This window comes from Geotrypetes seraphini, chromosome 4 (assembly GCF_902459505.1).
Source record: "Geotrypetes seraphini chromosome 4, aGeoSer1.1, whole genome shotgun sequence".
In the NCBI taxonomy this organism is placed as follows: domain Eukaryota; kingdom Metazoa; phylum Chordata; class Amphibia; order Gymnophiona; family Dermophiidae; genus Geotrypetes; species Geotrypetes seraphini.
The window spans coordinates 145,131,550-145,145,130 of record NC_047087.1 but is presented as its reverse complement, the minus strand read 5'-3'; the positions used below and the strand labels follow the sequence as shown (position 1 = coordinate 145,145,130).

General features: G+C 44.4%; 1 protein-coding gene across 5 annotated transcripts in view; it reads left to right on the top strand.

Annotated features, from left to right (window-relative positions):
• Positions 1-13,581, top strand: part of SLC12A3 (solute carrier family 12 member 3) — a 757,364-nt gene that overhangs the window by 76,007 nt on the left and 667,776 nt on the right. The window contains exon 2 of one of the 5 annotated variants that reach the window (XM_033941366.1): positions 8,880-9,034. The exons of the other annotated variants lie outside the window; for them this stretch is intronic. Within the exon in view, the coding sequence (XP_033797257.1) occupies positions 8,978-9,034 (57 nt within the window). The 5' untranslated portion in view covers positions 8,880-8,977. The remainder of the gene's footprint in view (positions 1-8,879; positions 9,035-13,581) is intronic. 5 annotated transcript variants of the gene reach the window in all.

Below are 13,581 nucleotides of genomic sequence, written 5' to 3'. Positions count from 1 at the left end.
GCTGCCACTGCCGCCATTGGGAACAGGCCAGCGCTGAGTTCACCCTGCTTCTCTTCCCCGCGGGGCCGACCAACTCTCGCCACCCGACGTCAATTCTAACGTCGGAGAGGACGTTCTAGGTCAGCCAGGCAGCGATTGGCTGGCCCAGAACGTCCTCTCCGACGTCAGAATTGACGCGAGTGGCGAGAGTTGGCCAGCCCCACAGGGAAAAGCAGGGAGAACTTGGCGCCGGCCTGTTCCCGATGGCGGCGGTGGCACTCAAGTGACTAAAGAGCCGCAGTTTGCCGGCCTAGGGAGAACACTGGAGGGTGGCCAGCTGTGCACCCCCTTGGGATGTAAACCCGGGGCGGGGCGGACCGCCCCCCCCCCCCACCCTGGTATGTCACTTTCTGTACCTCACTCCCTCCCTATGACCAAAAATTCTCCTTTCTTCTATTCCCCGTGTACACAACCATCTCTTTCCCTCCCTTCCTCTCTCCCAAGTCCATGCCTTCTGTGTCCAAAAACACATTCCCTCCCCCACCTCAGCATCTCTTTCCCTCCCTTCCTCTCTCCCAAGTCCATGCCTTCTGTGTCCAAAAACCCATTCCCTCCTCCACCTCAGCATCTCTTTCCCTCCCTTCCTCTCTCCCAAGTCCATGCCTTCTGTGCCCAAAAACCCATTCCCTCCCCCACCTCAGCATCTCTTTCCCTCCCTTCCTCTCTCCCAAGTCCATGCCTTCTGTGTCCAAAAACCCATTCCCTCCCCCACCTCAGCATCTCTTTCCCTCCCTTTCTCTCTCCCAAGTCCATGCCTTCTGTGTCCAAAAACCCATTCTCTCCCCCACCTCAGCATCTCTTTCCCTCCCTTCCTCTCTCCCACGTTCCTCCCTTGTGTCCAAAATGCACTCCCTCCCCCCTTTTGTGTTCCGCGTTTGCCTCCCAGCCCATCTTTGCAACTTTCTCAGCAAAACGAAGCTCAAGCCGCGAGGCTTGTCTTCTGTTTCCTGCCCGGAGCTGACAGGGGGCCCGGCTCCCCCAGGGTCCTAGGCCACCAGTCTAGGGGGAGGGGCGGTCCGCCCCATGTGGACAGGAGAGAGCTGGACGGGGGACCCGCGGAGTTCAATACATCTCGAGCCGCGAGGCTCGTCTTCTGTTCCTGCCTGCCCTGCCGCGCACAAATAGCCGACCGGAAGTATTCTCCGACGTCAGCGCAGACGTCGGAGGGCAGGCTTTGCTTAAGCCCTCCCTCCGACGTCAGCGCTGACATCGGGGAACACATCAAGGCTTCCTCCGGGTTTGTGATCAGTGGCAATTCCCTCATACTCTTTGCATTCCAAGAACCCTCCTCCCAAGGGTTCACTATTGCTGTCTCTCCAGGAGCAAGGGAGGGTCAGGTCTGGATGGGCTCAGTGAAGTCTTGCTGTCCAAACAGCCTTTCTTGTGGCTCAAAAGCAGAAATGCCTGAAATCAACCAAACGGAACTGTAAAAGATGTAATGACAGTCTGGCGCGGTGTAGATGTTACCGACAGAGGTAGCGGGTTAATCCTCTGCCTTCTTCTCTTTGGCATGAAAAAAAGTAAATAGGATAGGAACAAATTACTTCCAAAGAAATTGTATCGCTGTAACCGGAGCTTATACCAGCGCTTCCTACTCAGTCGCTATCTTGCCTCCGGATAATCGAAGCTTCTGTCCCTATATCTTTTTCCCATTGTGTTTTATAAGGGTCCTAAGGAGACTCTCTTTTTAACACCCGGGAAACACGCCCCTCCCTGTTGGTAACATTTTTTCAAGCAATGTCTGTCCTAAGTTGAGATCTCAAAAAGCCTTTTTATATAAGAATATGCAAAGCTGGGTATATAAAAAAAAGAATCCCTCGCTTCCAAGCCTTACTCTGCCTGCAACACTTCCAAGAGCAGCATCTGCAATTCCTCCCAGAGGTGTCCCAGGGTACACAATCCTACTGGAACCCATTTATGCCTAACCACTTCCTCCCTCCTTGGTAAAGTCTTGCAACAGAGTTATTGGCATTTCAGAGAAATACTGGCATTCTGGGAACATTTGCTTCCTAATCTCATACCAGATGGTGAGTATAGTTTTTAAAAAGGGGTTGGGATGCCTTATCACCACCCTTAGCTGCTCTACTGGAGCCCATGGCAATTTCCAAAGGGAAATATTCATAATAAACTTCTGTTCTATGTATATCAAAAGGCAGTCTTTATATATTGTCCACGTTGCTAATTCATTTGGTATAAGATAGCACGTCTAACCCTGGGGGTTTCTTCCTCCAAATCTAATCAAACATGTTGTGTAACAATTGATTGAAAAAACATTTCAGAATTGCAATTGGAAGGGCCAGAAAGACATATAACAGTTTGAGGAGTATCATCATCTTAATTGCTGATATATGTCCTATCTAACTGATGTTAAACCCCTCCCATCGCTCTAATTCTGCAAATAGATGATGTAAGCATTTCAGATAATTGGCTTTATATAGTTGCTTATGACCTGCTCTCAGGTTTATTCCTAGATATCTAATGGAGTTTTGAGCCCATTGATAATCATATCTGGACCATAGCTGCAACACTGTTCCTGAGTCTAAAGTTGCATTTAGTATTTTTGATTTTGACATATTCACCTTGAATCTGGAGATCCTGTCAAACTCTCCTAATGTGTTTGTAATATGAGATAAGGATGACTCTGGGTTTTGCAATAATAGCAAGATAACATCTGCATATAGTAGAATTTTGCATTGTGCTCCCAATCTAATCCCCTAGATATCTACATGTTCCTGTATATGGCACACCAGGAGTTCCATAGCTAAGGCAAATAACAAATGGGATAGGGCACACCCCTGACGTGTCCCCTGCTCTAACTTAATAGGAGGCATCAACATCCCATTAATTTTCAATCTGGACAAAGGGGCATCATATAAGAGATGTAACTTTATAGTATTTCTGTCTAATGCCCATCTTTTGAAGCACTTTGAAGAGGAAGGGACAGCCCATCCGATCAAAGGCTTTTTCGGGATCTAGAGACAGCACCATTGCTGGTGAGCCTTCTCTTCTCACATGTCATATTAAAGTGTAAAGCAATCTTTATGTTATTAAATGTCTTTCGTTGGGAAATAAATCCTACTTGATTTTTATGCACTAATTTAGGGATGCTCTCTACAGTCTTGGTCAGTTTGGGTAATGTTATAATCTGTATTAAGCAAGGAGATTGGCTGATAAGCACAGTTCTCCAGATCCTTCCCCTGCTTATGAATTAATGTTTCTGCTGCTACTGTGGTAAAGGATTATTCTCATCCAGCATATTATATACTCTCACCAATAATGAGGTTAATAGTGGTTGGAACATTTTATAAAAAATATTAGTAAAACTATCAAGGCCCGGAGAAGTGCCTAGGAGGAGAGATTGGATTGCCTCTACCTTACCCTCTGTTGAAGGCCAGGAGAGCTGGACAGTCTCACCCTCTGAGAGGACCTCCATTGGGACTATGGCCAAATATTCCTCTATCTCTACTTCTGTCACCCCATTATCAGCTTGATAAAGCACTCTGTAGAGGGCCATAAACACCGTGCCCCATTTGGGTCCATGTGCAAAATATCCTTTCTCATTTAAAGAATTTAAGTGTTGTGTTTTGGAACATATACCTCTGACAGCGAAGAGGGAACATAAAATTAATATTATATCAAAGGGAACAGCGGTGGATATTCTACCTGGATAATATATGGCCTAATGGCTTAAATCAAAAGTTGGAATAGTGTGCATTTTATTGATTTATGGACTTTTTGGACAGTGTATGATGTCATTGGCACAGAAGTCTTTTCACTGGAAGTAGGTGAGCTGAAGTCTTTTTGTTCCAGCCGGGCATCTTTGTGCTGTTAGTGCACAGATTGGAGGGGCTCTTAGTCTTTGAAAATTTTCCTGACACAGCTATTGCATGGCAAAACAAGGACCTTGTTGGAAATAGGATTATAAATGGATGGCGTTTATACAGCTCTGGACGTCTGCTGAACAACTTGACAGCGTGGGTAAATTCAATGCTGGGAACATCCTGGTTGCCATATTTTTGGAGCCAAGTACAAACCCATTGATTATTACGCTGCGCACAGTGGTGGGTTTGGTCCCTGAGTTAAGATTTGCATGTTAAAGAGTGGAGTTTTTTTTTTGCCTATGACAAAAAAAGTGAGCAGCTGAAAATCATTATTGATTGCTGTTTCTGTGAAACGTTCAGGCTTTTTCTCCACTTTTGTGATAAATGCACTCTATGTAGGAGAATCCCACCGCTGGCTAGTAACATTTAAATATATTGAAGCAGATTGAATTTGCTACTAAAATATTATTTCTTGTGTGAAAATATTTTAATAGAACAGCATAGATAGTAAGCAAAGATGGAGCATATAGATAGATAAGAGTAGCAGGAGTAAGAAAATAAAGAGACTAATTTAAAAAAGTTGCATATGAGGTCAGAACGGTGCTTGAGAATTCTCAGCTAGGGTAGGAGTAGATAAACATGCCCTGCTATGGTACGGTATGTGCAGACAGTGTCACTCCTGTGTGTGTGAGTATGTCTAGCAAGTTAGTTACTTCACCCATTAAAGGCTTGATTGAAGAGCCAAGCTTTCACCTGCTTCCTGAAGTAGTTAGTATTATGTTAAGTGAAGCTTTTCAGGGGCGCTAGTGAGCTTCAAGAGAGATGGCAGCTTGAATTTGAGCTCCGGCAAGACGCTTCTTCATTCTCGACTTAATTGGCTTCTGAATCCTGTGCTAATCGTATACTAGCTCTCATTTTTACAGATGTCTGTGACAAAGAGTGATAAAAGATCTAAAATTGATCCTCCCTTGCATTCGAAGCAGCTAGGCCCTAAACCTGATGATACTTCTACGTCTACTATACTAGAAGAGCTCCGTGCTATGAAAGATATGATCTCCGAGACTAATACTAACATTGAAAACATCACTCTTTAGTCAGGGCTCCAGTGCCTTGATCCTACAACTCGACCTGAGTAGTGCATTTGACCTAGTCGACCACACCATCCTCCTAGAATGCCTGGTCCACATTGGCATCTCCGACCAGGTCCTCAACTGGTTCCACGGGTTCCTTCGAAACAGATCCTACAGGGTACTCAAAGATGACTCTTTCTCATATAGCTGGGATAACTCCTGCGGGGTGCCCCAGGACCTCCCCCCCTATCCCCCACCCTATTTAATATCTACCTCGCCTCCCTGGGCAACCTCCTACATAACCCTCAAGCTCAAATTTCTTCATCTATGCTGATGACATCACTATAGTCATCCCACTTTCCAGCTTCTCCCCAGAACTACTCGCTTACATCACAAGCATACTCAACCAGATTGAACTCTGGATGCTTTCCTACAGACTAAAACTAAACCCTAAGCAAACAATTGGGAAAAGTTATATCAAACGGATTGTTCCAAACGTTGACAACCACAAAAAACAAAAGGGAACAAGCCTGAAGAAGTATTTAATACCTTATTTAACTCAGATGGTGCTCAGAATCCACGGATTGAGTAGAAAAAACTCAGGATGGGGAACAAACCCCTAAAGAGATTTTTTCATAGAATCTATCATTGCACCAACTAGTGAGTTAGAAAGGTGATTAAAAGTGCTTCATTCTGTTTTGCATGTCCATAACATAAGTAAGTTTTAAATGATTCAAAAAAATATTTTCAAAAAGTGCAAGCAAACTTAACTTCAAAGTCCATACAGCGATGGTCTGGCAGGGTTCTGACGCGTTTCGCCGAGGAGGGCTTCTTCAGAGAACCCGCTTGTGCTGTGTGCAATTCAAAATTAAATGCTTCCTAAACAAACAAAAAGAAGGTGTAACTATATAAAGTTCACGAAGACAAAAGTGTATACAACTTACTCTCGACGTTGTCAGCAGGATACCTGGTTCAAAGGAAGAAGTCTTTCATTTCCTGTGACATCAGTGCTCAGCTGAGCACCCTGTACTTATGTTAAACCAAGCTGACCATCATCGGTGAAGAAACTCCCACCATTCTACTTCTCGATTCAGTCCAGTAGGAGTCACTGTGTCCCAATAATATATCCACCTCTGTTCTTGTTTCCACAGCCAGGCTTGAACATTACCTCTTCTCTTAAGATGGGCAACTTCCAAGACTGTAAACTGGAGATCATGTAATTGGTGAGATGTCAAATGCCAATGCTGCACTAAAGGGGCAGCTAAATCGCCCCTCCTAATCTTGCTCAGATGCTCAGTTATGCGTACCCTGATGCTGCGAGTAGTGTGACCAATGTATAACATCTTGCATGGGCATATAATCATGGTATACCACCCCCTGAGTATCACAATCCGTATGGTGTTGGAGGATGTGAAATTTGGGTGAAGTGGGGGTGGTTTAATACGTGTAGTTTCAAAAGCATAGGAGCAAATGGTGCAGTGGCCACATTTAAAGTGACCCTTAAGATGATTCAGGAGTGGTGAAGCTGTTCACTGACAAATTGGGAGGTAGTGATGTGATCACGTAAGTTCTTGCCTCGGGAAAACGCAAACAGAGGGGGTTGAGAAAGTTCTGAATGTACCTGTAGGATGTGCCAGTGAGATTTGATGATCTTTTTAATACCAAATGCTTTATAAGAATAAGGAAGAGTACACACCATACGGGGTTCCGCAGCCGCGGGGGATGGCTGTAACAGATACGAACGATGGGCATATAAGGCCCTTTTATAGGCCTTTTTAATGACACCCCGCGGATAACCTCTGTCAGTAAAGCGTTGCCACATATCCACAGAACGTGTTTTGTACTCTTCTTTGTTGCTGCATAAGCGTCTGAGCCTAAGAAATTGGCCCATGGGTAGGTTATCCCTTAGATGACATGGATGATAACTATCATAATGCAGTAAGTTGTTTCTATCAGTTTGTTTGCGATGTATCGTGGTTTCAAAGTGACCCTGACACAACAAATCTTACTTGATTTCCAAAAAGCCTTTGACAAGGTGCCTCACGAACGTCTACTCCGGAAACTGAAGATTCATGAGGTGGATGGAGACGTACATAGATGGATCAGAAACTGGTTGGCGGGTAGGAAACAGAGGGTATGGGTGAAGGGCTACTACTCGGACTGGATGAGGGTCACGAGTGGTGTTCCGCAGGGCTCGGTGCTCGGGCCGCTGCTATTTAATATATTCATAAATGATCTAGAAAAAGAGACGAAGTGTGAAATAATAAAATTTGCGGACGATACAAAAATATTTAGTGGAGCTGGGACTAAAGAGGAATGCGAAGAATTGCAAAGGGGACTTGAACAAACTGGGGGAATGGGCGGCGAGATGGCAGATGAAGTTCAACGTTGAGAAATGTAAAGTATTGCATGTGGGAAGCAGAAACCCAAGGTACAACTATACGATGGGAGGGATGTTATTGAATGAGAGTACCCAAGAAAGGGACTTGGGGGTAATGGTGGACATGACAATGAAGCCGACGACACACTGCGCAGCGGCCGCTAAGAAAGCAAATAGAATGCTAGGTATAATCAAGAAGGGTATTACAACCAGGACAAAATAAGTTATCCTGCCGTTGTATCGGGCGATGGTGTGCCCGCATCTGGAATACTGCATCCAATATTGGTCGTCGTACCTTAAGAAGGATATGGCGTTACTCGAGAGGGTTCAGAGGAGAGCGACACGTCTGATAAAAGGGATGGAAAACCTTTCATATGCTGAGAGATTGGAGAAACTGGGTCTCTTTTCCCTGGAGAAGAGGAGACTTAGAGGGGGATATGATAGAGACTTATAAGATCATGAAGGGCATAGAGAGAGTAGAGAGGGACAGATTCTTTAAACTTTCGAAAAATAAAAGAACAAGAGGGCACTCGGAAAAGTTGAAAGGGGACAGATTCAAAATGAATGCTAGGAAGTTCTTCTTTACCCAACGAGTGGTGGACAACTGGAATGCGCTTCCAGATGGCATAATAGGGAGAGTACAGTACTGGGGTTTAAGAAAGGATTGGACAATTTCCTGCTGGAAAAGGGGATAGAAGGGTATAAATAGAGGATTACTGCACAGGTCCTGGACCTGTTGGGCAGCCGCGTGAGCGGACTTCTGGGCATGATGGACCTCAGGTCTGACCCAGCAGAGGCATTGCTTATGTTCTTATGAGACTAAAAATGATCCAGAACACTGCCGTCTGCCTCATTTTTGGCCTGAACAAATGGGACCACATCACTCCTTTCTACCACCAACTGCATTGACTCCCTTTCGAATCAAGAGTCCTATTCAAATTCGCCTGCTTCTGCTACAAAACAGCATTTGGCCTACTACCTAGATACTTCAATCACCACTTCACTCTGAATCACACCAATAAGAAATACCGCATAATTCAGCTGTTCGTCTTCCCCTCCCTAAAATTTTGTCAGCTCAAAAGATTCCTCGACAAAACCTTTGCCTTCCAGGCGGCTAAGCTGAACCCATGGCTAGCTCAAATGGTGCACGAGCCCCTACCTACCTCAGCTTCAGAAAGTTACTCAAAATGCACCTATTCCGCGAACAGGACCTCTAACCCCCGTTACCCCCACAATAATCCCAACCCCCATCCTTCCCCCCCACTGCTCTCCCCTTCCCCCCTCCCCTTATTTGGTTTCTTGCTCTCTCTCTCTCTCTTACCTTCCAAACTAACCATCGACGTTGCTGGTAATTCTGATAAACTCTGCTAAAACGTCCCACACACCCTTCTTTGTTGCTTGTAACTTTGACAAAATGTTGTAAATCCGTGTGCCATCACGGATCTTAATTAACTGATGTTAACCACCTAGAACTTCTTGGGTATGGCGGTATGCAAGAATAAATTATTATTATATTATTATTATTATTATATCTACGATGAAAACTGATCTGCTTCATTTCCGTACTAGAGTGGAATCGCTGGAGATCAAACAGCGCACCACGGAGGAAACTGTTAAAGACTTGCAGCGCCATTTTATGCACGTGGAGCAATTGGAAAAGGACCTTGATGAAGCTAACAACAGGGCTTGTAAACAGAACATTTGAATACTTGGATTACCGGAAGGTAGGGAGGGTCAAAACTTCATTACCTTTTTGCACGATACTCTGCCTACTCTGCTGGATATTTCATTTTCACAGCCTTTTGATATCGAATAGGCTCATCATGTCAATACGCAGCGCTTATCTCATGACAATTTTCCGAGACCGATCATCATGAACCTTCTCCGATTTAACCAAACTATTGAGATTATGCAAAAGGCTAAATTGAAGGCTCCTTTTAAGTTTGAGGGTCATAATTTGATGTTCGTTCTGGATTTGAGCAAGACCTCAGCACGTCTGCAAAAGCAACTAATGTAATACAGGCCTCGCCTTATGGATCTCAATGCTCGTTTCGGAATGTTCTACCCAGCCCGCCTGTGGGTCACCATTCAGAATCGCACCAAAGATTTCACTGACCTCAAGCTTCTTGGCGATTTCCTAGAATCCATCTCACCCAGTACCATTGATGCCACCTGAACTCTCACAGGCATATTTTCTATATTTGCTACATATGTGGTTATGCCTTAGGGCTCACTGTATAACGTACAACTCGTACTTGTTTCACATGAGATGATATTCATATCCTTACATTGTCTTTGACTAAATGCTCTCTCAGTTATGACTTTATCTAAAAGAAATGTCTTCATCGCATGTTGACCCCGCATGTTGATGCTTGAGTACCTGATTGTAAAACCGCTTAGATAACCTTGATAGGCGGTATATAAAATCCTAATAAAATTAAAACTTGAAACTTGATATCTGATTACTGTAGTTTATCTACTTTTACCTCACAGACCCCTTTTTCTCATTGACTCTCTTTCTCACAAATATCATTTCTTTCTGTTGAGCAACTGAGCCTCTCCTTTTGTTTTATACCTTTTCATCTATTTTGCTTTGCAGTAATCTCAACTCCCTCTCTTCTCTTCACTATTTTTTCTTTTCTTTTCTTTTTTTTGCTTTCCTGTCAATTCATCATTCTGAAGCTCTTTTCATTTCTCTACCTGTTCTTTTGTCTAAAGCTTTATAACTCTTCTAAGGCTTTCTTTCAAGAAGATTAATTAATTGATCTGCTGACTGCTCAATGATCACATGTTAACTGAATATTATAGCGTGTTCACTATAATTGCATTTACAATCGCTGTGTTTTGCTGGCGTTCTTTTCATACCTGTTGTCACTCTTCCCTCACTGACCCATTGGTCTTCTCTTTATGCAATATGTTTCAATTTTTGCATAAGGAGCCCTTGTTATATGGAAGTGCATACTATTCACTACTTTCTTGTACAGTGCATGTCTTTATTATGATCCTTTATTGTCATGCCTCTACATTGTGTTTCACTTAATGTGAAAGGTTTGAACAACCCTTTAAAGCAGGTTAAGATAATTCAATACATAAATCAATTCCAGCCTGATATAGTACTGCTCCAAGAAACCCACTTCAATGCAACTGAGGCTGCCAAATTTGCTTGTTCCTGGGCTTTGCCCCCTATTTTCTCACCTGCTAAAAACAAACGAAATGATGTCCTCACCCCTATTAGGAAGCACCCAGATTTAACTGTTTTAAATCAATCTTGTGACACTGAGGGCAGATGGGTGAAAATCACGGTCTGTATTCAACAAACTAAATTGTCTATCTTTAACATATATGCTCCAATGATTGCCCTGACTTCTTCCACAACCTGGCTAACTCTATAGCTGTCGAAGGCATTACACCTTCTATCATTGGAGGTGACTTCAACCTTGCTTTGGATCCAGAATTGGATCGAAAATCATCAGCTTCTCATAAACTTACCAAAGCTTGGTTGGCCCTGCATGATATAATCCAACAATTGAATCTCTATGACCCATGGAGGATTCTACCCCCCCCCAATCTGTACAAAAAACATGATTTTTAATAACAAGCCACACGTCACACATGAGTACCTAGGAAAAGGCAGCATCTTACATACTGAAGTGAGAAGTACAATAGCAGTACACCCATTGTAAAACTAAACAAGCCAGACTAGTACAGATCAATCCTGCAGTCAATCCTAACAGAAAACCATGTTTTTTGAACACATAGAACACAGAAAACACCTTCACCTAGTATGGAATATGCAATCACAAACTAACCCCTCCCTCTTTTACAAAAGCCTAGTGTGGATTTTAGCCACGGTGGTAACAGCTCTGACGCTCTGAGCATCAAAGCTGCTACCACCACGGCTGGCGCTAAAAAACGCTCCACAGTTTTGTAAAAGGGGGATAAAATAGAAATAAATAGACAAAGGTTAAATTGAACTAGCAAGAAGCTGGACTCTGCATACAATGCAATACCAAAGAAACAGTGACACATCTCCTAAAGCAATAAATAAATAGAAAATTTTTGTTCTACCTTTGTCTTCTCTGGTTTCTGCTTTCCTCATCTTCCTGTTAGTCTCTTCCTTCCATCCACTGTCTGCCATCTCTCTGCCCTTATATAGCATCTTCTCTCCTTCTATGCCCCTTCTAGAAACTGTATGCCTCCCCCTTCCATCTCTCCGTTCACCCCCATTGGTCTGGTATCTGTCTCCTCTCCTTCCCCCCTGCTCTGGCATCTCTCTCTCTGCTCCCTTCCTCCTGTTCTTCCCTGGTCTTCCTTCTCAATTTATTTTCTGACTCTGTCTAAATTCTTTTTTACTATTCAGTTCTCAATTTCCCTCTTTCACTGTGTATACCTATAGCTTGCCACCTCTTTCCCTTACCCCTTCCAGTAACTAACTCTATCCTCTTCCCTCAATCCTGCATGTGCCCTTTTTTTCTTTCTCCTCCCCACTTCCTTCCAGCATCTGCTCCCCCTTTCCCTCACACTTCCATTCAGCAGCTGTCCTTCCTCTCCCCCACACTTCCATTCAGTATCTCTTTCCCTCTCTATACCCCTTCCATCTACTGTTCACCCTCTATCTCGCCCCTCCCATTCACTGCCCTCTGTGCTCTTTCTACCAGTGTGCACCCTCTCTCTCTCTCTTCCATATGGTATCTTCCCTCTTTCTATGCTCCTTCCATAAACTATCTATCCCGTGCCCCTTCTCTCCTTTGTACATGATTGATTTCAACTCTGTCACCTCTCCGTTTTTCTCTCTCTGTCACCACCCCCTCCCCTATGCTCTGGCATCTCTCTCTTCTCCTTTCTTTCCTTTCCACCTCACAGTCTGGCATCATCCCTTCCCTGATTCCTGGCATCTCTCTCCTTTCCTTTTCTTCCATCTCTCCCTCCCCCTCCATGCTCTGACATCTCCTCCTTCCTTTCCCCCTTCCTTTTCCCTTGATTTGGCATACCTTCATCCTTCCCTCCATGCCCTGGCGTCTCTTCTTCCCTCCAAGCCCTGGCATCTCCTTTCATTCCCTCCAGTTGGGTACAGCAACACTCTCCCCAAGTCTCTCCCCCTCTGCTTCCTTTCCTCCTTCTGTCACCCAAGGCCTGGTGTCCTGAACTTTATCGGGCAGCAGCAGCATTCACAATTCACTGCTGTTGCCGGCTTCAGGCCTTCCTCTCTGTTGGGTCCTGTCTTCATTAAAACAGGAAGTAGGCAGGACCCGGCAGAGAGGAAGGCCTGAAGCCGGCAACAGCAGCGAATTGTAAAAGCTGCTGCTGCCTGAAGAAGGTAATGGCACCAGGCCTTGGAGGACCGAGGCAGACCGCTTCTCCCCCCTCCCAGTCGAACCCCTGCTGACCCTCCTATCTCTCCTCCCCAAGTGAACCTTTCCGACCCTTCCAGCAAGAGCAGCAAACCTCCCTCCAGTAGCGTTGGCTGCTTTGCGGCTTTCTCCTGCCGATGAAGCGTCACTGATGACATCATAACCCATATATTATTTATTTAGGTCTACATTTGGGTGGATGCTGCAGTGGAAAAGCAACATGGAAATAAAGAAAAGCAAGCAGCAAAACCTTTTAACCTTTTTTAATAGAGACAAAGACAATAGTCAAGAGAAAAGTAGTGATAAGTCTGAAAATGTGCCAAGTACTAGTACTTCAAATTCAGAACAAATGAATAAAAAGAAATCTGTTGATACTTCAGAATGTGCAATACCGGGGGGGGGGGGGGGTGCTAGCGAGCCAGACAGGAGATGGCAGCGTAACTACTGAGTTCCGGCTGTATTTTCACAAAATCAATATAATCGCTCTCTCTAACTACATCTTCGGCAGAATTACCAGTGTCGGTCCATCTCTCCACATGGCAACTTCAAAAGTTGGAAAAAGGCATAAGCCTGACCCACCGTCTCCCAAAAAACCGGCGGATGAAAATAAGGACGACGACAGTCCGTAGGCCATCATGGCCGAATTTAGGGCCCTTAGATCCATGCTTGCAGATGTGAGAATCGACGTAACGGAGATCAAATCTGAGATCGCCGATATGCGAGAGGATGTAACTCAATTTCAACACAGACTTCAGGTGGTGGAGGACAAACAAACTAATCATCAGACGGCTATCAAGGATCTGCAGCTCCAAATCAAAAAAATACCGATATTAGAGCGGGAGCTTGAAGAGGCGAATTTGCGATCTCGCCGGAACAACTTGAGGATTTTGGGGGTACCTGAGGGCTCAGAATCTACTGAT